This window comes from Tricharina praecox (genome assembly GCF_024521635.1).
Source record: "Tricharina praecox strain CBS 144465 chromosome Unknown BZA05scaffold_4, whole genome shotgun sequence".
NCBI classification, from domain to species: Eukaryota; Fungi; Ascomycota; class Pezizomycetes; order Pezizales; family Pyronemataceae; genus Tricharina; species Tricharina praecox.
Window position 1 is genome coordinate 904,661 of NW_026250406.1, and position 23,131 is coordinate 927,791.

The window sequence follows — 23,131 nt, forward strand, 5'->3', positions numbered from 1 at the left end:
GTTGAAATGCCAATAAAAAACAAGTGCTGACGTGAAGCAGTGCAGTGTGAACATCAGGGAGAGATCGATAATAATTATTGCCCAACAAAAAATCCCCCCCGCCCCCCCATCCCCCTCCCAGAAAAGCAAACAAAGAAAAGAAATAAAGGAAAATACACCGTTGAGGAAACCAAGCTTCGCCCCGTCTAGCCACGCAACGCCATAACCCCCGGAGATCTGTGGAAGGAGAAGGAGAGAGAGATCTAATAGAATGAACGCCGCAGAACACCAATGGCCTTTGGGCCAAATCCAAAGGCCGTTTTTAATTCCAAGCATCGGGGTTATCCCACCACCCCTCTCCTCAGATCAATCGTGGTGGCAGTTATTTGCGGAGGTACTGCTCGTCGGGAGTCTCGTGACGCTCGCAGTGGTCGCAGAACTCGTGGCCGCAGTCGTGGCATTGGGTTTGTACGCTGAGGCACATGGGTGGTCCTCGGTTTCCGTCGCGGACACACACATGGCAGAACCAGATGTATTCCGGACCGCCGGGGGCGTCGAAGTTGCTGTGGGTGGCAGCCGGTCCGCCATATCCGCCGAGGGTGAAGCCCTGGGATTGATGCGAAGCGTGGTGAGAAGCCATTGTGCTATGGAATGTATGTGTGGGAAGTTTGTTTTGCGGAGTGAAGGTGGTGTCTGTTTCCACAAAAGAAGTTAGTCTGTGAAGTGGAAGCCAGAGACCGCTCGGGAAACTTACTGGAGGGTTGGATGTGTTTGGGAATGCTCGCTTGAGTTGGTATGGGGATGGTATAGAGCATGGGCTTGGGAGTCTTATATTCAAATATACTAATACACGAAGCCTCGTTCTGATGGCACCGCCTAGTCTCGACATCATCGCACCGGCGGTGGGCAAGCACGGAGGCATACGGGATAGGAGGTGGAAGCGGTTGGCCGTCTCATTGTGGTCATCGAAGGCCGTAGTACACCTGGGTGACACATTTTCCAAACTACTCCTTCTACGATTTCACTGGTGAAGCTGCTGACGGAAGGTAAGATCGCGAACTTTTTGGGGAATGCAGTTCACTCAATCGTTCCCAACGGTGGGACATGTTGTTGTTGGGGGCAACCTCCGTCCTAGGCGGACTTCGGTATAAGCTACTCGCTGGGCTGCTATGCGCCTCCAACGGAACGCTTGCGGTGATTAGCAGCTAAGTAGACCCGCGTCATCCTCAAGCACTGACGTGCGGAGTGGCTTTCTAGCGAGCAGCGACTGTTTCAACGTCCACCGATGTGCTCAATCGATCGACCTTCAGATGTGTTCATTGGGGGAAGCGTGGAGTTCTCGGAAACTTATGGTACGGTTCGTGCACAGCATCCGTTGTTACTAACATTGCCTCGGGTAGCACGCCTATCGCGTTACGGGCCTTCTTTTGGAGTAGCATAGCGGACTCACTGACCTGACCTGATCCTTTTACCTCTCTCACGTGCAAGTTCTGATAGGTTCGTTGAAGCTATTACTCCTACAGTTATTCCTGTGTGCCAAACTAACGCAGTTCGCATAGATTTGTTGAAGTAGCTCTGAGACTGGATGAGGTGGCTATCTCTTCCTCCTACTCCTCCTACCCCTCCTCCGTTTCATCATTTACAGACGTATGACCTGAGTGACCGAGCATTGATAGGATTGAACATGCCCGGATCAACTCTGAATTGCACGAAGGATTTCTGCTTGATTCGTACCGCTTCGCTGCGCAGGGCCCCACATGGACCCTGTTGGGCAGCAAGCGAACACTTTTCGGTTCCAATTGTGCAGCACTCCTGCTCACAGTAGTCACATCCATCAATGTCACCACGATCCACTGGGAAAGAGTGGTTCACCTGAGATATGCTATGAGTGAAACGTTCACGAGGAGCAGCCCGCGGATTGGAAAGGCTGTGGTCACATGTTGGGCCACGCTACGGGATACAACTTCAGTGATCAATGGTAGTGCAGCTCGTATGGTTGCAAGTGTACGCCCCAACAGAAAGCGAGTCCGATGGCAGCTGAAGGAACCAAGTTCTCTGTAGGTTCAATGTCATTTAATCTCCCAGCCTGTGCAGCCAGCTAACCATCCGCCACTCGATATAGTCTTCGGTTCGGCACCCGAAAGACTCATGGATGATTGCAGTAGGGAGTATTGCATCAGCACCACCTGGCATTGTTCACTGGCTGTTATAAATACATATCATTCGACGGGAAAGGTTGGAGACGAACCGATCCGGCAAGGATGGACAGGAATAAGCACAAAACTCAATCGCAGCCCGAAGTGCATCGGGGGGGCCGTTCATGGCTACTATAAGACCGTTAAGGCAGCATGGTATTGCGGTTGGAATTGCCAGCAATCGTCTACTGGGCGGAGTGATCTGTACGGCGGTATCTTATGGTCTCTCTACCCCCATTCCTCCAAAGTCTGAGCATCACCGCGAACGGCAGAAAATGGGTGTACTCCCTAGGACGGCAATGGGTGGCAGGCTCGCTGGGAACCTACGGCCCTGGAGGAGATGTCCTAGCAAGCGAGAATCATCATCATCGTGCCCCAGGTGGACGAGATCAAGATCTGCGGGTGAGCGGGGGGGAGGCGGCGTGATGGACCCACATGATCTGGGGTGGATCCAACCAAAAACCCCGTGGATAGATAGTATGCCCCTTCTGACAGGTTAAAGGTAGCTGGAGTCTGCTCTACCAAACATGCACGCCTTCGGCACTCCGAGGCGTATTCTCACTATTCGGCAGTGAGGGCAGATTTGACGCCGACGGGATTGTCTTTCTCACCGTTCAGGCTGTAAAAGCACATGCTAACTATGGCTTGGGCTGCATCGACCTTCACATAGATATCCGCGCGGGCAACTACGTACAGATTTTAAATTTTTTACCATGTTTCTGGCGTAAAATGGTAAGATTATACCCATAGTAATGCCAACACGTGTGGCAGGGTCAGCGATGTGTTGTCCTAAGGAGAGGGTCGAGGGTTTACCTTACGCCACCGCAGAGTGGAAACGACTCACCAGGCAGGCAGGCTAACCGACTTCGCCACAATGAGGCTAAATGTACGGTCCACGAGTGGAGAAAATACCCACGGTTTCAGAGTCCTCCTAAGGGAAATCCCGCCAGCCAAAGGCCAGAGCCTGAGGAAAAAAGAACAAGTGCCCCCCTCTGCAAACGAGAGTTGAGAAATCATGTGGGCGCACGAATTCGGAGGGGTGTTACCCCCTCCCCCCAGGCTGAAATTTTCCACTTGCGGTTAGGTTAGCCCCTGCCACATTACATGCCTTCTGCCTTCTTCCTTCTTTTCTTCCTTGATCACCTCGACCTCGTTTTCTTTGCACGAAATGAAGCTATCGTAACCAAACCAAAAAGGGCAACGAGAACCGCAACACACGGATCCGGCAATTCGAAACGGAGATATAATCTTTATTTTCGCGCCGATTTCATAAAGAAATAAAAAAGAAGACAAATTGTTTTTTTGGTCTTTTCCAACGGTCTTCGATCTTTGCAACTCGCCGCAACAGGAAAGCACAAGAAAGCAAGAAAGCCAGAAAACAAGAAAGCAAGAAAGCAAGAAAGCAAGTACTGGGCGGTCACCAATCATAAATCATAGAAAAAATATCGTTCTCGGTCATGCTGTCGTTGAATCGATCATGGTAGCCGGACGGTAACTGCAGCGATGTCACACGGCACCGGTCAGTTACAACTTCCAGGAATTGGCCATGCAATGGCAAAATATGGGGACGACGAACACGTGCTACGGTGCGGACGTACGTAGGTAGAGCTCGGGGCCTTCTACTCGCCAACATTCTTGCATACCTTGCAGACCTTGCACGGCTGGTGGTTGCCTATGTGCACCGACGGGCGTCAGTCAGATTGGTTCCTGTTCGTTATGGACTCCCACAGAGCTCGGTACATACACTCGGGGCACGACGGCTGGCGGTCGAAGTACCACGGCCCGGCGGAGTGGTTGACCATGCCGTCGGGATTATGGCAGATCCATGCTCCCTGCTGCTCGGACTGCTCGGAAGACCGTCGCTCAGACCGCTCAGACCGCTGGGGCACCGCGGCCACCGCTGAGGATGGCGTCGCGGCCGGGTGGGAGAGGATGTCGATCGTGAGGAATTTCTGGTGGAGTTAGCTGGTTGTTCGATGAGTAAAGGCTGGGCGGGGGCTCACTTTGTCCATTGGAGAAACTTGGGCCGGAGGGTTGGGTGTTGAGAGTGTGGTATGTGAATGTGTATGTGTATGGGCTATCAGTGGGCCTGAGGAGTAATTGTTGCGAGTGGAGTAGGTATGTGTATATGTATGGGATATAAGTTGAACTGGAAGGTCGAATTGGCTTCTGTCGTGCTATGGTCTCCGCAAAACCAGGAGGAAACGGTAATGACAAGATCTTATACTGTTGAGAAACCCGAGATCTGAATCCCCCTTCCCCCCCTCCTCCTCCCGACTTGAAAGAAGACTGGAAAAGCACATCTCTGGAGGTGAATCATGAGGGCTGATGGGCGTGAATTTGCCCAGCCAGCCAGCCAGTAGTATTATTCTTTTCTCTCTCCTGCCAAAGCCACGACGACTATGTAAGTATGTACATACTATCATGCCCCGAGTAGTCTCCGAATCCCAACTGCGGTTACGGGATGCCCCCCTCCAAGTGAGTACAGAACTCGTTTCAGGCGAGCAAGGCAAGGCAAGGCAACATCTGCCACCCGCCGATAGAGAGAGGTATCCCCTCTCTCTGGCGCTTTATCACTTATCACCGCGTCATAGGCCTTCTAGTCAAGCGCTGGTAGAGTTGGCTTGTGATCATCGATACTCCATATCTGAGCGAGAGACACACACACGACCTGCCAGGTTCGGGTTCTGGCTCTGGTTCTGGGCCAGGGATTTCTTCAGAAGCACACCGATGTGTGCATACACGATCCGGAACCCGTTGTGTATGTACAGGCCCCAGGCCAACGGACTCCCGCTCCCCCCTCCGCATCTATGCACGGATGCATTGCTCTTAGGAGATTTATGTATTAGGTTGGGTTTGGTGGGGTGCGGTGGTAGTGGGGGAGGAGGGGGGTATCAGTACTCTAACGTGTGTTGGGCCAAAAAGCACTATGTATGCTCCACATAACGACCATCCAGGGTAGAAAAACTTCCGTTTCATTGGTACCTGCGCTGCACCTCTACTAGGTTAAGTTATGCATGAATTTTTGCCGAGGAAGAAACGCCTGCCTGCGTGCTGCAGATGCGATTGGCGGCCGGGGCCCGGTATATACGTTGTCGCTCGGTCGATCAGTCAGTCGGTGGGTCGGTCGGTCACGATAAGTTACTTACTGGTAGTTATTGCTGCCTTCGGCTATGTACAACTCAAGAGTCTACATTTAACTATATACCGTATTCGAAGCGTAACCGGGATAGTTTGGCCAGGCACGGAGTGTGCTCGGATGGCGCTATCCGATGGGTGCGGGCATGATTGGTTCGCCAGCCGAACGGGTGCGTGAATGTACGCAATCATTGTGCTCCTAGCCTCACGCTTGTGGTCTGAGGAGGTTGTTGAAGGAGAAGTGGAGGAAGTGGCTTGCGAAAGAGAAGAACATGTTTCTCTCTCTATCCACCGGACGAACGATTCATCGTTGCGGAAATCGCTGGAGAAAAAAAGAGCTTTGGAAAATGCAACGAAAGGGCATGTGAAACCCGATATGATCATGAACTAGGTAAATATAAACACATAGAAAAGCAAAGCAAAACATAACACCTCCAAGACCAGCTTTAAAACCCCACAACCCGCAAATGCAACACGAATCAAATATCAAAACAATAAGCCGAACTCCGTCTCACCCCCATATAACCTCCACCGAGCATTGTCCGCACCGAGCGTGCCCGCAATCGATACAAGCCGCGACTGTAGCGTACAACCAAGGGCCGGCATAATGGGGCGACAGGCCGTGCGGATTGTGACAGTACCAGTAGTTCTCTGGGGTCACTCGGTTGTTTTGGGATAGTTGAGATAGGTGGGATACGGATGCGGTGCAATCGATAGCGCAGTGGGTATTGGTGATGTGGTAGTGCTCCTCGGCCGCCGTGATGTCTTTAGTAGCTTCAAGGTGCTGGGGGGACTGAAATAATGGGTCAGTTTGGATTCTTCGGCCAGTCTTGAGGGTGGTTTCTCTGGATGCAGTCTTTACCTTCTTGGTCTCGGGCGTGCCGTAGTGGGACGTCATTCTTGAGATGTAGAGATGTAGAGATGTAGAAATGTGGAGATGCTGAGTGGAGTGGTGCGAAGACTGGTGGGATTGGTAGAGGCGTCTTCCGAGCTCTGGTATATCGGCAGGGACTATGGGTCTCTGCTGCGAGTGAAGACTCGAGATGGCTTGATGAAGTTCGAATCAGTGAATACGGCCCCCTCCGAACTTATATACATCAGGACGTCGTCCTTCTCAGGAGCATACGGAGCAGACGTTTCTGACGGCCTGGAGATCATCCAGCGCCTTCTAGCAGCACAAAATCCCCCCAAGCGGGCATTCACATCCAATGCCCACGAAACAAAAAGCGGGCATCCAATGTAAAGGCACACTGGGTTCTTCCCGCGCGCGGGGGGTTCGATACTATGTACATACATACGTATGGATGGGAGTCATTCCGGATTCCACACTTGCTGCGGACCTTTGTGCGCCCCGTAGCCCACTGGATGGGCTGGGGGTGCTCAGTGAGTAATGTAGGATTCAGGGCCTGCGGGCAGACGCTCTTTGCGCCCTTCCTCCCTCCCCTTACTCGACCCTGCCTGATATCACCCCAGACAGCCAATAGGCGAGAGCGAGCTCAGCGAACGACTGGTCCCCTCGCCCAGTCCAAATCCCTTCCCATAGCGTTGAGTCCGCACATTATTGTGCTATTGTTGTTGTTGAGGGGAAAAGGGACGTACTACTATAGACAACGGTTGCATATGAAGCCTCCATTGGGGGGACCGGTTTTCGGTGATCCGTCGTAATCATTAAACATGCGAGCAGGTTCGCAGCGTGCGCCCGTTCATCCGTCTCCTTCTCCCCCAGTCCCTCCCCCGTCCCGCCTCTTAAGTCAGAGGCACAGAAGTCTGCAGCCCCACTAAGCGCGTTGCAGCTCTAGATCGAGTGTCAACCACGGTTTTATCCGAGCGCCTGGCATGCATCATGATTTCACTTCACTTCGGTAGAGCATGATGTAGGGTTCGCACGTGAAACCCCTTTCCCCTCCCCGCAACCCTAAAAGCACTCCCAACTTTTTTTTCCTTTCTTTTTCTAATGATCACGAAGAGAGTTGATCGTCGCTGCGTTCCGGGGGCTCAGTTGGTTTCGCTGAGCCGACGTAGGTTGGCAACCCACCATTGCGGGTAGTCTAGCCGGCTTTGGACATGTGTTTGTAGGTTTTGTATGCACGCACAAATTAGCACCTTGAAGGCTTAACTGGCTTCACGTGTGAAGGGCGAGGGAAGGCGACGCCCCTAAAACAATGGGAGTCAAGGTGACGTCTCTGCAGTGTTCTCCGTGTAGATGCGCATACATTCCAAAGATACTCTGCTTACATCCCAAGTACTTGGTTCCTCGGGTCTGCGTATGATAATTTGGAATATCACGGGGCATCAGGGTTAACTATAGCATAATAGTCAATAGTGCTTTTCGCATAACATCACTCTATTCTCCTACTCACAACTCTGGTCGGGGTGCAGCCTTACGGCTATTCCGACGTCGGTTGAGGAATCCATCCAGTGGGGCACTTATGAATCATGATAACTATACGGCACACGCCGCGCTCGACCCCAATCCGGCAGAGGCACAGTTCGTTTTGAAACGGCCTTCTCCACTGAACAGCCCATTTCATACGGCGGAGGTCGTATGTACGCATGGTATACGTCTGTACGGGAAGACGGGTAGACTCCTGGAGATCTCAAAGCACTGCACCCTCCACCAACCACGGTTGCCTGGGCTATGGAGTTCGGTCCGTTCATCTACCACGCGATTCGATTCCGTAGCGACTGCCTGCACCTCCCCTTCCCCTCGCCATCTCCGCATGACGGCAATGATCACGAGTACAAATTGGGGAAGGCTATGTAGGTATCCGGGGGGTCGGAACCACGGACATTGCGGGTGGTTGGGCTGGAGCGTTCCATCGAGTATGGCATCCAATTGCTCAGTTCGGCACAACGAGATAAGGAACTTTCGGTTTCCGTTCATGACTGAGCCAGAATTTCTATCGGATCACCTCCGCACGTTCTCTAGCATCATCACGACTTTGGTGCGACTAGGTAGAAGTTCGCGGAGAATTGACCTTGTTCTTAGCTATGGATGTACCTACTAGTAGAAGCACAGAGCCCGAGGGCAGGAGAACAGGATGAAACGCCTTTGCTGTTACTAATACTTTCCACTGCGGTTGGAGAACCAGCACCTCGGGCCGTACTAGTACGCATATTCATACCACAAATAACTTCCTTCGCTACCCTCATAAGACAATTGACAACTTCTACGAGGAATTACTGATCAGCACCTCCACCGTTCTCCCTGCCATAACCCCCTCTCGTCTCGATTGGTCCAATCCGGTAACTACAATAATGAACAACGCACAGTGTGGCTCAGTCGCTGCGCACCGGTTATTACCCTAACCCTGAAAACCAACGTCTTACAGAATCGTCAAATGCAAACGGCCTGTCTTGTTTCTTTATTTTGCCCCAAAGAAAGTCCGGTCTCTTGGGGAGAGCGCATCGCAACATCTGTCTCACAAGTAATCTCCTCCTGCCTTACTACGAAAAGTAGGCACTAGTTAGTCAAGTCCTACATACTTCGCTGGCAGTGAATATACCCTCCCCCGCCTCCATTTGGCTGGCTCAACGGTTGTGTGATGGTTACTCACCGGCGCGGAACAACAGATCATTGCATATTCTATGTGCGCATTGCCCGTCCGCCCGCCCGGCCGTCCGGAGGCTTGCCTTTCAGCTTCGAGAACACGAGTTTGCCAGGGCAGCGAAGGGGGGAGGAGGAGGCTAGTTACCAGCCACGATCAACAAGGCTACCGGACCAGCACTGTTGTGTTGTCATCCGTGGCGCAATTATACCTGACAAAAGACGTTGGAACCGTTGAACCTACCTAACGTACCTACGCGGCGAGAACCGACACAGCTGAAGTTCCGCGCAGTGCGCACCCAAATCTATTATCTCATTCCCTTTGGTTTGGTTGGGACCGTTAAGGATCGCTCATGGATGATCAGTCAGTCAAGGCTACCGTAGTATGTACATAGTAGCCCTAAGGCGAAGGGAGGGGAAGAGGGATCGCTCCGGTTGGAGAAGCTCATTTGGGGGAATGACCCCTTCATCTTCCTGTACTTTGTCACTCTGTTTGAGTGGGACGTGGCTGTCAGCGGTGACGAGCTGTCGAGCCGGCTTTCATTAGCTGTTACAAAGGCTTTCGCTCCTTAAGAAGACCTGAAGCCCCCCCTCGGATATGGCTACCTCCAAACGTTACGGAGGAATCTCCAACTACCTCCAGGAGTGGCGGTCTCCGGTACTACTGTTATCAGTGACTGATATTCTTCGACGGGGATCCTAAGAAGCTCGATTGGTTCTGGCCTACCATCACGGCTACCAAACTATTAGTCGACACGAGACGATCGGAACAATCTCCGAGAGCGCACATAAAACGGGCACATCGAAGCCCTTTCGGTGGACGATTCCAGTCTTCCATGCACCTACATACAGAATATCCCTCACCGTCCTTGAGACTCGAGAGCCCATAGTGTCGGGCAGGGCTGTCAACCGTCCGTCCCGTCCGTCTTTGAGATTGCCCGGCCCGGGACGAAATTAGTCGGGCTGAGGAGACGAAGGACTACAGTCTTCCGGGCTGGAGAAATGAGGACGGATACCCTACAGGGCCTGGAGAGTAGTCGGACACTAAGAAATTCCTTGGCAGCGGCCGGAGAAAAGGTTTTTACCCGTATCCCCCAAGCCTAGCCGAATCCCATTTTCCTCCCACCGGCAAACCCAGCCAAATCCCATTCTCACACCGACAAGTAAACCCACCACCGAAAATCCAGCACGCCGAAAAGTTCTGCTCGGCGAAAAATTCTGCTCGGTTGCCGGTGGCCGCCGGGCCATTACTTTGTAAACTAGCAGTCAGCATTGTACGCTAATGTTATCAGGTACCTATAGGTACCTGGCGGGTATCCGGGCATTTCATCCTCCGGACGGAATGGATCAGTCCTCTGGAAAGCCTGTCCGGGACGGGACGGGACTACAGTCCACTAGTGGACTGTAGTCCGGACGGACGGTTGACAACCCTGGTGTCGGGCCCAGCCGGGCATACAAAAAGTTCCCTCTCCCTTCAGCACCCTTTCCACAAAGCCCATCTCCTCTCTTAGACGGCCGCACTATAGGCAATCACCTCCGTCTTCAACCTACCCCGATAATAGTGAAGGCAATCGCTAGTCTGGACTGCTGACTCGCAGTCAAGACGGACGTGGACGATTAGTGTGAGCAGACTATTTACCTCTACCTTTGCCGAAGCGTCGTTACGGTGACTACTCCCTTCCTCTCCTCCCCTCGACGAACGTTGACCATTACCACTGGCATCTCAAGATCGTTAACTGCCCACTCAGTACATACAAACCACAGCAAAGCCGTCCTCAATCACATCCAGTATCGATACCTCGGCGTCCCTATCCGGCCGTAACACCCCACTCCCGCCCCGACTACCACGCTGACGCATCGAGTATGCACCAATCCACACCTCCGCACCTCCATACCTACTTCACATGTCTACTGTCTACCTCTCCAATCCAATTCAATCCAATCCGATCCGATCCAACACCAAACCTAGGTAGGTACCTAGGTAGGTCTGAAAAGTTAAGGCAATCGACCGTCCAGAATTCTGAATACCTACAGACCACAGACCCTGGGTCCGGATTCCGGAAAACAGTGCTTGTGGCCCAGCGAAGCCGGCGGAGGTCGGTTGAAGCTGCGACTGACGGTAGGCACGGATGGTAGTTGCGGTACTACTACGGTACCTACCAGATATGATGCTACGGTTTCGCTATCCGTCCTGCCTCATCCCAGTCTGGGACTGTAGCGGATGTCCGCCAGCACGATGCGGGATGGTTGGCAGCCATCACAGTCATCACAGCCATCACTCGGCTCCATCCTCCATCCTCCATCCTACCTACCTCGAACCACGAACCTCAAAGACTTCTCCGCTTACAACGTACTCATACAGCCATACTCGGCTTCTCGGCTTCGAGCGCCAAATGCAGATCTACTGTATCATCTACCATCCACCATCTAGCAAGGCTGCCTCGTATCGTAGAGTCGTTGCCCCGTATACCCACTCCCAATCCCAATGCATCCACTATGTACCTACATGATGTACCTATCTAAGTACCTATATACATCGGCGAGTCCCGGTCATCACGGTTATCAGTTATACAGGGCTGTCTGGAATGGATTTCCGCACGCTCAGCCCTTCGACTCTTCGAGCCTTCGTCGTTCGACAGCCTCGAGGCTGTCGATGTCATGCCATGTCAGAGAACAACAACAACAACAACAACAACAACAACAACAACAACAACAACAACAACAACAACAACAACAACAACAACAACAACAACAACAACAACAACGGGTACAGGTCATAACGTCATAAATTTTCTCCTCAGCCGCCGCTCTCAGCCGCCCCCGCTCCCGCCCCCGCCGCCCCCGCCGGCCCCGCTCCCACAGATCTCCATAGCTCGAGCTACTCTACACTACTCTACTCTACTACTCTATCCAAGTTTTTCCGATCTAGTTCTACACGCTCTGGTTCTAAACGAAACGAAATGAAGGGCAAAAGAGAAACGAAACGAAGGACAAAAAACACAAAACAAAGGCCGTGTAAAAAGCGCAAAGAAAAAAAACAGAAACAGAAAACAGAAACAGAAACAGAAACAGAAACAGAAACAGAAAAGCAAACAAAAACAATCCAGAAACAAAATAAAATCCCCTCCCGCCGCCGCCATCATTTCAAGTCAAATCAATTGTCAGTCTAATCCCCTCGCACCTCGCACCTCGCACCAACCCCGAGAAAACAAACCAAAAACATAAAGCAAAAACATAAAGCAAAAACATAAAGCAAAAAAAAACGTAAGGAAATATTCCGGGCTACCCCTCGCGCGTACAGACGCATCATGCCCCCAAAGCAAAGCAAAGAAAGCCATCTACCTGATATGTTTTTGTGATGGAAACGTAGAAAACGCAGGAAATGTAGACAAATAAACCGATAAAAGGGAAGTAATAGCAAGCAAAAATAAAAAATAGAAACAAGATTAGAAACTGCGCAACAAGAAAAAGAAGAAAAGAAGGGGGAAAAAAGGAGGAAACCGTGGAAGGGAAAGGGAAAAGGAAAATCTAAAGTTTTTTCTAGTTAAACGTGAGGTAGAAAACGCAATGGTGTAAAGAAAATGCAGCGGATAATGAGAAAGAAAGAAAAAAACAGAGGCTAAATCGATCAAGTGAATAAACGGAGGAGAGAGTGTGAAACAAGCGGAAAATAAAAGGAAAAAAGGAAAATAAAAGGAAAATAATCCAAAGCATGGAACGAGTGTGAGTGGGTGAGCCACGATCCGGGCTATGGGGCCTGCATGATGAGGGCAGGTATATATCCCACCACCCAGGCAGTCACCATTCATCCCAAGATTGTCGGATGTCATGCGAGCCACCGTTACACGAAACCCAACCCAACCCAACTGCACACTCCGATCCGATCTCGGAGTAGATAGAGGCCTCGATCCCAGTCAAAGCGCCTCGGAAGCGCAAGGTGATTGCAGGCTCGCCTAGTAAGCCTGGCCCGTCGAGTAGGTCTGGCAGTTTAGACAGTGTCGGTGATTGCAAGACGGCTCGAGGCAGACGGAGGTATTTGCGAGCAACCAGGGACCGCCGTAGTGATCACGGGTCTGGAATGCTCGGCAGCAAATCCACATCATCTCACTTCCCGAAGCGGCATGGCCTTCGTTGATGTCGGTCTGGTCATCCGTCGTTTGCTCGCCGCCGTGGCTCCCGGGGCGCTCGGTCCGTGGTGGCTGCGCAGCGGGTTGAATGTGCGTTTGTTCACTGCTATTGTTCCGGCCGCGGCCCATTCGGGGCAGGTCGGCCGAGTACACAGGGTGACGGTCACCACCGTGGCTGGGAACGGCCGCAATTCGGGCGTTGAGCTCATGGAACTGGAAAGGAAGGATGATTAGTATTATAACGGTATAAGATATGGAGGGATGGATGAACATACCGAGTCTTGGCGGCCGGAGGCACCGTTGGAAGAGGAACCTTTTCCGAGACACATGGCGAATAAAGTGCGGGTGGTGGGGTAGTGGTAGTAGTGGTGGTTTGTATGTGTGTGGGGCGTGGAAGGGAGGTGAGAGGTAGAAAACGATGTCTTAGATTGAGGAGGCGGAGGGATGGTGATATATCTTCGTACTTGGAGTGTAGCTGGTGGTGATGCTGGTGTCTGTGTCTGTGTTGGTGGTGAGAACAATTGAAGCGGCGTTGAATACGGGTTCTTATATCCAGCAGTATCTTCGGCCTTGTTGACTCCTTCAGACCTCCAAAGTGGTGCAGCCCCACAAGTACAGCTTGCAGTGCCACAGGGAGCACATCTTGTCAACAGTAGATACGGAAAGGGCGTGCTCGATGCCCGCAACCGACGTTGTTTACCTGAAGAATAGTGTGCGAGGCCGGAGCACCAGTATTGCACGCCCCAGGTACCACTTGGTCCAAGGACACTAAACCTCGAGACAGTAAGACCGGTTTTAGGGCCGTTCCCCAGAAGGAAACTCTTTGACCGTAACGCTGAGAACCTTCTGTCCCGCCCCGCCGCTGACCACAATCTGGCGCATCATATGCTTTCCGCCCCAAGAAGTGCGGTATCAAGTAGCGTGGACGGCAGCCGCCAAACTCAATGTGTCATCGAGAACGGCAGAGAGCACCGCCGCCGCAAGAAACCTTTAGACACACAAGGCCGAGGCAGCCAGACCGCCGATGGATCCTCCTCATGGCACACCCAGCCTACGCTAGGAGATCCAGCCCTCCTGGCGTGTCGGTTGCTGGCGAGCAGGTTGGATGGCCCGGGCCCAAGCATAAGGTAGTTTTCAAAGCGGCAATAGATCTCTGGCTTTAGGCAACAACTGGTGCATAAGCACAAGCTCCAGACCGTGGGATGGGATGAACGGAATACATCCCCCCAGGATGCTACTTGTGTGAAGATAGGTACGGCGCGCTGGTAGCTGCTCCCGCGCACCACAAGGTCGCAAAGAGAAAAGTGCGCAAACCAAGTAAGAAGCCTCGGTAGTAAAAGGTATGCGGGATCGCCGTGAACTGAATAAAGGCGTGCTAGTCAGTATTGATACTGCACACCGCACACCGCACACCGCAGGTTGTGTTGTGGACAGTCTTGCCGTTGCAGCCTTTGAGAAAGCCAACTGTTTTTTTCCTCTTTCAAACGTCAGCATCGAGTAGCTGGAAAAGGATATCATAAAGAAAGCATGCATATAACAACAATGATTCAACCTTGTGGTAGGTAACACTGGTAGGCAGGTACGGCACCGGAATGATGCCGAACCACTGCACCAACCATATTTGAGAAAAGGATCTCGGTTCATCGATCAGCTATGCATACATCCATGGGGGTGGGTGGGGGGAGGGGGGGCGGGGCGGTGAGCATTGATGGGGAATGAATCACGGAGAAAATCGAACGGCTGGGCCGGTAGCTGGAAACAGACAAGCAGTAGAGACACGACAGGTACGGCAGAAACAGAGCAGAGAGCGAGCAGTGGCCGTGATCAGCCTTGAGCTGACCGAATGGTCACTCCCCTCGGGAAGTCACCAATCAAATTGCGCGCACGCAGGGGATGCTCTGCGCGTGATTTCTGCACTGCCAGTCCTAATTAGTTAGATCCCACAAGGCTGTCTTTTTTCTTCTCCTTAGCCCAAAAGGGAGTGGGGCCCACAGAGTCTCGCGCTTGCACTGCCCTGTCAAATACCTGGTATGATACCCCGAAACCGTTCGAAGCACGGGAATTCCCGTCAAATCCCGGAGGATAAACTCTGACACGAAGCTTGGTCCCTCAGGGCGTGATTCCCGCAAACATCTGGCGACGTTTTGGAAAGGCCCCGTTTGAGCTGATTCGCGGCTGTGCCCGTTGCGCCAGTGTTCGTGTAACCTAAGCGGTAGAAGTGCTACCGGAGGTCGATGTGACACAACGATATATCTAGGGGAGGAGGCAATGCTGTTGAATTGAGGCTTGCGGATACGGTGCGCGAGCACTCAGTGGGCGTGGCATCGTAGCGAGGAGTTTCCAGGAAAGAATCTTGCTATGTGCACCACTGTCGTCCCGTTTCTGCACTTACCATCCAGGCAAGAGCTTCGAGGTTGTGTGCAGTACCAATTCGGGCCCTTAGATCCGACCCCGCACCAGATGGAGCGGACATCAACCAACCTGCCAGGCCTAGGAAGGCTGCCATGGAATTAGGCTTCAGACCGCGATGAGTGGTGAGAACTGCTCGTCATATCCGCACACGTATGATGTCTCGGTCGGTCTGGTTGTTTGCCGCCCTAATTGAAGGGCCTTCCAATCGATAATCTGTTTCGGTGAGCACGCAAGCGCCTGAAAGCGGTATTTAGCGGCTCGATCACGGCAGCCGAGCAGGCAAATGACAGCAGCCGAGCAGGCAAATGACAGCATCCGAACGCCGCAGCCTCGTTTCGTGGGATAGTTATGGTTGTCGGGACCTCGCCCGCGCTGATAGAGGCTAGGCCGTCTCTATCCGTTCCTTGCAGTCTCCGAAAAACGGTCTCCAATGCGAAGCCTGGTGTCAGAGCCGCAAAATGCGAAGCCTGGTTTGCTGCGCGCGAGCATGTTGTCACATGGTTTGTTAATGAGAAGCGCTAACAACGTCATATCCACAGCAACGATGGATCCAAAGTCAGTAGGTAAGTGCCTACATAGCTGTCATAGAGAGGAAGCTAGGTTGCGGGAGCTCGGCGGCGCGCTCAACCTCCTGCCAGAGCACTGTAAGCCTGAGCGCCTCACGGCGCACTGGAGGTAATGACTGCATGGCACGCACAGCTTTCGGAGCCGAAGCCGCACAGCAGGGGCGGCATCGTAGGCACCTATGTCCACAGCGTTCTATGCTCGCCGTTAGTTTGGTGAACGTTTGCTTGCAAGTCGAGAGAGCACTACACATGACAGCGTGGCGCTAGGGTCCGCAGGTATACAGTGTAGATACACAAGTCAGTAGGCAAGTATATATAGAGTACTCCGCCAGCGGCGTTCCTGGCGTTCTGTCACCTATGGCAGTACCGTATATACTCGGACTGATCACGAGTTGCGACATCGCCGGCCAATCAAGCTGTCGGCACTTGAGCTTCTGCCTGGGATGCAGGATCCAAACGACTGCTCCCCGCACATCTTGCTCCACTCGAAGGTCCGATAGTTTGCAGCGTCCGGTACGTGTAGATAGATTGCGGCGGATGGTCCAACAATCCTTGCCGCGATGGGAACTTGACCGGCACTCGCTACCGAGCAGATCCGACGACTTCACGGCACCGTGCTCGATGCGAGTACCCTGGGTTAGTTAGTGGAGCAGGTACTACTACCTACTGCTAGGTGGTAGATCGGTACGCTGGACGTATGATGTTTGTACTCAGTACGTAAGCTGGGGTTCGCGTGGGCAAATGAAAGCTGCCGCGCCACGCACTCATGGTTACCAGCACGGGATCTTTCGTCTCGTCGTTGTGTTGGGTTGCAATTCGCCCGTGAATCTTGGTACATAAGGATCGCCGAGGCGGTGTTGTCTTGGCTCCAGAGCTAGCACTTAACCATCACCGTTCGCTTAGATGGCTGGATGGATTATTCGGGACTCGCTCGCTCTCACGCATCTCCTTGCTTGCGAGCTGCCACCTCCCCGAGCTGCGTTCCGCTCTTGATTTTCTAACTTTCTTAACAACTACACAGTTCGCTATCCACCATCAGCCATCATGGGCGCGCATCGTCGAACTGCCAACGTCTGGGTTGCTCGATCCATGCCTGTTCTGATGGCCGGGACCGTGGGTTTTGCGACCTGGGTGTTCCTCTCGTTGGTCTGCGGTAAGTTCTCCCTCGCTCCTCGATACAAACAAAAAAGAAAACTCTTAATCGCGCGGTCGCTGACGCGGATCTTCTCAGTAAATCACCTGCTCGTTCGACAAGAACGAACGGCCACAGCGGCAATACTCATCACCATCTATGCCGTCTTGCTTCTCCTTCTCGCGACATCGTACCTTCGAACCGTCGTCACCCTGATCGTCAACCCTGGTTACGTACCAAAAGGCCCGCCAAGAGACGTTGAGCCGCCGAGTCGCCAGCTGCAACTCGACGGTGCGGAAGATGGATGTTCGGAGACGGGCTCAAGAGACACCGCTGCACCTGCGTCTGTCAATTCCACCGAAGGGCTCTCGTCGCCCCCTCTTCCACGCCCACTGGCTGTGGCTGCGGCGCCGGACAGGTTGTCGGCGGATCCGTCCGATCCAGTACCACAAACGCCGAACTCGACCACGCTTCTGAACCCACCATCGCCACATCTGTCGCCCTTACCCAACGCCAGTAACGGCGTGCAAGGCAGACCTTACACGCACAATTCTCGACCGCATCCAGACGCCGCTCCTTCGAATCTGAGAGACTTCCTCGACAAGGAGATATTTGTGTGTGAGGGCGACGGCCTTCCTCGATACTGTAGCAAGTGCAACTGTTGGAAACCGGACCGATCCCATCATTGCTCCGAGATCGAGCGCTGCGTCTGGCGGATGGATCACTTCTGCCCTTGGTATTTCGCGAAACACTTCCCGAGGAAGCATGAGTGCTGATGAAAATGAAGGGTTGGAGGATGCGTAGCAGAAACGAGCTTCCGGTACTTCTTTCAGGTTGTCGTGTACGGCATGCTATACTGTCTCTGTCTGATCGTGTCCATGGGAGTCATCATGCGCGAAAGGAGTAACAATGGCGACAGCATGGATACCAAGTGGCTGGCAACTCTTGTTTTGTAGGCTCCATCCCTTTCTTTGTCCAGGACCGAAATCGATCTCTGTCAGTCGCTGACATAAGGTGCAGGGCGTGTATCTTTGGAGTATTCTCGGCTGGCATGGCACTCTCCACCGCGCAGTTGATCGTCCGCAACCTTGGTACTGTCGACTCCCTTTCGGCAGAAGCGAAAGTGTACCAGCTTGCGATCCACGACCCGAATCCTCCAGTGAATAACCCAGATGCATACAGGCCTATTGGCCCCCGCGTGTGGCTGCCGGTGAATACAGCCCCCGGAGAGTCGCAAAGGTGCTTTGCAATCGTCCGGACGCAGCCCGGGGAAAATCCATGGATGTGCGACTCCACGTACGAGAACTTCTGCTCGGCCCTCGGCGGCGGGTTCTTGCAGTGGTTTGCGTTATCGGGCGTCCCGAAGCCCGGGAGTACTGGTGGGGAGCGTGGGTTTTACCAGTGGAATAACACCATCATTGCAAGGCTCAAGAAAGAGGTGGGAATACGAAACAACGAAAAGGCGTGAAGGCAATTACGATTTATGATGGAAGATCTCCCCGCCGGATTCCTTGGGCCTCACCGTCCGTCTGGCTTATGGGGCATCAACACGGGGCATTAATGGCGTGGTTTATGCTTTTTGCTTTCACTTTTGCTTCATTTTTTTGGCGCATAAACGGGGTTTTTTTTTGTTTCTGCTTCTGCGTTCTTGTAAACCGGGGTTTCGGTTGATTAATTCTCTTGGAGTTTTTTCATTGGATCGCAGATATTCTTTTGGATACCTACTTCAGTACCAAGATTCATCATTCATCATTACTGTTTTCATCATAGCTGTTGGACCGACTCGTTATTGAGTGGTAACATAGGATTGTCTTGTTCATATGTATTGGGTATTTTATTTTGAGCATGGAATGGAAAAGACTTTGGGAATCTCTATCTCTCTCACACACACATCCTACCTACTCCTACACTTGAGTAAGACCTAGTTTCTCGCAGGGGTCGGCCATTCCGATCTCCAGCATAAACCTTCATTCTGCGCCTAATCGGCTCCTCAAATCTATATAGATCTTCGGGCTGCTCATCGTCGGTTGTATACCCAAGCTTAAGGCGGGGTTTATTAAGGACATATGTAGATGCAGTTCGTCGCCGGTCGATACCCATAGCAGTGAATGCTCCTCTTCTGGCTAATGAACGGAACGAGTGATCCACTGCGATATCCTCAAACAATCCACATCGATCGGCAAGGCGTTGTTTTGTCTACTTTGTTCGTGAAGCATGGTACCTATGGCTATGTCTTCAAGTGCTTACGGTCAGCATCACCACGTTGTGCACGTTGTGGGCCCGGGGCGGGCTTCGGCTCAGAATTTTTGGAGCAGCAAATCGACTGCTAGCCGTCTGGGCTTTTCAGGTGAAACATCTAGTATGTACTGTACACACTCACACATCTTTCGAGGGGCTGACTTGGCCGAAAAGGCCACGAATTCTCTGTATTCCTGTGCCTGCTCTTTCCCGTCGAATAAATCCCACAGCTCACTCCTTACTTCACCGCGTATTTGCTCAAATCGGATGATGAGGGTAGTTAGAAGAGGAAAGTGCATACAATGAGTTACCAATGTGTCCCCAACGAGCTGGGTCGGGAGAGTGGTGGCCGAAATATCAATCGGACGTGGGCCGAATTGCGATCGAATAGTGTCTCCACTCGACTCGGCACGGGAGCGAGTAAGAACAGAAAGTTTCGCAAAGGGTTGCTCGCCTCGCCACGCCTGACGAGTCCTGCTGCCAAAAAGACGAAGAGCAAACGACACCTGCCGTCGCGCTTCGGCATCTCGAGATCTCTTTCCCCACCTGAAGTAGGATATGCTCCACGAGGATGTATTGCATCTCACCAATTCTCGCCCGCCATATATCCCTCAACCCTCGCACACACACACACCCGCCGTAACCGCCAACACCGCCACCCGCCATGCGAATGTAACTCGACACAGCTCTGCCTGCGCCACACGATCGCACAAGCATCAGCCAGCTCCTCTCACAACACCCACGAATCCCGCCCTCGCTCACCCCCAACCCAACCCCCCATTCTAACCAACCCACCACTCACTCCACACCCACGCACGACACACTCAACTTTCGATGCGTGGAGTTTTCCTCGTCGAGTCTCGAACACGACAAGACACGATAACCGCAAACCTCCCCAGCCTCCCGACCCCGACCGTGTTCCCCTCCTCGACCTTCTCCTCGTCGTCGCGCGGGTAGACACACACACGCCCCCCCTCCCCCTCCCCCATAGATACCGGATCGGTCGTATCGCCCGCCCGCCAGCCGCCCACCCGCCCGTCCTGTCCCTCCCTCCAGGACACGGAGGTTTCTAGTCTAGCCGTTTTTTAGTGCGTAGCCTGTTCAAAGGGTAACAACACGGCATCCACCACATACATACCATACCATACCATACACACACACACACATCGCCCCCTCCCCCTTCCCAACACGAACCCCAACACCCGTCCCCCCCTTCCCCCTCCCGGCGAACGAACCCGACCGTTACGACGATCAAGATATGCCTGCGTACATCCCACAAGCCGGCCAATCCAACTCGCTCATCCTCCCCATCTCGTCCAGCGAAAGTGTCAGCGCCCGCCCGCAGAAGCGACAACGCACTCAGAGCTCCAACTCGTCGGTCGCGGGTGCCGTCGGAAATGCTCAACACCACCAGCAGGAGTTCCAGAGGGCTGCTTATATTCAGCAGCAGCACCAGCAACAGGCAGCACAACAACAGCAGCAGGCAGCACAGCAGCAACAGCAACAGCAGCAGCAGAGTTCTGCCGCGCTGAAAAATGGCATCGGCTCTGGAGGTGGAGGCGGGGGTGTTGGTGCACAGAAGTACAGTGCGAATGGATACATGGCTGGAGGGGGACAGAAGGCTGCAGTTTCTACGGGCGGCAATACGAGTGGGATGATAGGGACGCCGGCGAAGCAGCAGCAGCAGCAGCAACCACCTCAAGCTTACATGCGAAGTCCCTCGACTACGAACGCGCATATTCACAATACTGCTGGTAGCATGGGTAGTAGAGGTGGAGGCGTTGCCGCTGCGATCGTACCTGCTGCGCCCTCCAACACGGGTGACGTTCCGAACTTTAGCATGGGAGGTGGTGGTGGTGGTGCGGCAGTCGCTGAGGAGCCTGGGCTTTCATCCCTTAGGGTTCGAGAAGAAAACGGCACTGAGACATTCGCGGTGCCTCTCGGTATCGCTAACACTTGGGAGGTGGGTTTGGCGTCTCGCGCGATGTGTGCCTCTATCCCTACGGCATCGCTGACATGATCGCTATTGTTTCACGTACAGAGCTTAGTTCCCGTGCTGCAAACCACGTTCCAAAAACTCGGCGATCCAAAGTTGATGAATTCTAGAGGAGATACGATCGCGCGTGCGATGCTACCGCATTTCCTCAAGGACGGCATGCTATTTGTCGTCTCGTTTCCGAATCACCACAGCCATACGGCGGCCCCCCACGTTCCCGCTCGCGCGATACAGCAGCCTCCGCCTCCGCCCCCACCACCACCTCCACCGCCGCCACTGCCTATGACGCCTGTTTCGAACACCATCGTGTCTCCGGAACCGATACCAAGCAGTAGTGGAATGCCTTCTGGCAACTACAACGCGCTTCCCAACGGCAGCGTCAACAATCCTCCGACACCCTATTCGCCTCCCCCTCTCCATCCAACACCACCACCAATCCACTATTCCAACACGAACGGTGCTCCGGCGGCTGTTGCTGCCCCGGTTGCCAGCAACGGTGGAGGTGAAGGCGGAGGCGGTGGTACACCCAGCACATCGAGTTCCTCGTCCCCGCGAGGCGAACCAATACAGTACAAGCTGTCGCGCTCCATCAAAACCGTGATGGACCTCTGGACAGAATGGCAGAAAGGGTTGTCGCCCAACGAGCCATCGGTGCTATCCCTCGAGTCTACGTACGGGCCTAAGTGGCGCGCCAGCCAGGCGGAGCGCAAATTTTATTCGCGCAGGAAGGTGATCATCGAGGAGGTCAAGAAGCTGATGGAACGGGGACATGCCGAGTGGGAAGCACTGCGTGTGGTCGACTCGTGGAGGGAGAATAAGAGCTTGGATGCGTTATCCAAGAAGATCGTCAAGAAGAGGAAAAATGTAACTGCCGAGGAAAGGGACGAGTTCGAGGAGCAGCACGGGCCGGGAAGGGAAGCTAGAGGCGGTGGTGGGATTGGTGGTGGTGTTGGCGGTGGCGGCGGTAGTGGCGGTGGTGGCGCGATTAGGCAGCAGCGGCAACAGCAGCAGCAACAGCAGCAGCAGCAGCAACAACAACAGCAGCAGCAGCAGCAGCCGTCAGGTCTAGGGAACGGGTGGTGAGGGTTAATGCCGCCGGGTGACGGACATGTGGCCTTGGCGTACTAGGAATTTCCTTGGTGTTATTACCGGATTGGATTGGATTGGTTGGTTGGTGCTTGCTTTGGGATACCTTCTTGGGCAACAAACGATACCCTCTCTTTCTCGACACGATACCCACCCCGCTTTTTCTGGGGAATCTGTTACGTCAGTCTGTTGAGCCGTTTCGTTGGGGTAGGTTGGTTGGGTCTGTTATGTATTTGGGAGCCATCTTTGTTTGGTCTTTGGCTTTGGCTTTGGTACGGAGTTCCGTCGTGTTTTTTTTTGCTCGGGGTCTATCTAGTCATTTCTTTGGTCGTCAGTCCGTCGTTTTTTCTGTTTCGTTTCGTTTCGTTTTCGGGGCGAACGTGTCGTGTCTTGCCTTGCCTGGCCTTGCCATATCTTGTCTTGTCTGGTCTTGTCATGTCTTGTCGCATCTGGTCTGGTTTTGTCTTGTGATATCTTTTTCTTTTTTTTCTTCTTTCCTTCTGATCTGGAGTTCCTTTTCTTTACTTACTTAAAGCCTGTTTTGTCCTTTTTTTTTCTCTTCTTCTTCTTGCAGGATGTTCGCGTAGTTGTCACCCCAGACATAGTGATAGGGTATCTACATATAGGAATGTGTGAATGTGCAGATGTGCGAATTGGCGAATTGAAAAAGGATACCTACCGTACTGCTGCTGGGGTTTTGCTGTAGTGTTGCTGG

At 53.1% G+C, this 23,131-nt stretch overlaps 3 protein-coding genes across 3 annotated transcripts; 2 read left to right on the plus strand and 1 right to left on the minus strand.

The window, feature by feature from the left end:
- Window positions 1-3,591: 3,591 nt before the first annotated feature.
- On the minus strand, window positions 3,592-6,210 carry BZA05DRAFT_416131 (uncharacterized protein; the record flags this gene model as incomplete). The annotated part of the gene is made up of 9 exons (XM_051485362.1): window positions 3,592-3,669; window positions 3,818-3,846; window positions 3,919-4,126; window positions 4,595-4,646; window positions 4,839-4,982; window positions 5,324-5,345; window positions 5,522-5,634; window positions 5,903-6,105; window positions 6,175-6,210. The coding sequence occupies 9 exons, from the start codon at window positions 6,208-6,210 to the stop codon at window positions 3,592-3,594; spliced, it is 885 nt and encodes a 294-aa protein (XP_051342579.1).
- Window positions 6,211-16,839: 10,629 nt separating this feature from the next.
- Window positions 16,840-19,031, plus strand: BZA05DRAFT_388542 (DHHC palmitoyltransferase-domain-containing protein). The gene is made up of 4 exons (XM_051482687.1): window positions 16,840-17,117; window positions 17,196-17,832; window positions 17,884-18,048; window positions 18,117-19,031. Exons 1-4 carry the CDS (start codon window positions 17,009-17,011, stop codon window positions 18,562-18,564), a joined length of 1,359 nt encoding a protein of 452 aa, XP_051342580.1. The 5' UTR covers window positions 16,840-17,008; the 3' UTR covers window positions 18,565-19,031.
- Window positions 19,032-20,500: 1,469 nt separating this feature from the next.
- On the plus strand, window positions 20,501-22,528 carry BZA05DRAFT_201293 (transcriptional activator of glycolytic enzymes-domain-containing protein). The gene is made up of 2 exons (XM_051479499.1): window positions 20,501-21,297; window positions 21,376-22,528. Exons 1-2 carry the CDS (start codon window positions 20,593-20,595, stop codon window positions 22,411-22,413), a joined length of 1,743 nt encoding a protein of 580 aa, XP_051342581.1. The 5' UTR covers window positions 20,501-20,592; the 3' UTR covers window positions 22,414-22,528.
- The last annotated feature ends 603 nt before the right edge of the window (window positions 22,529-23,131 follow it).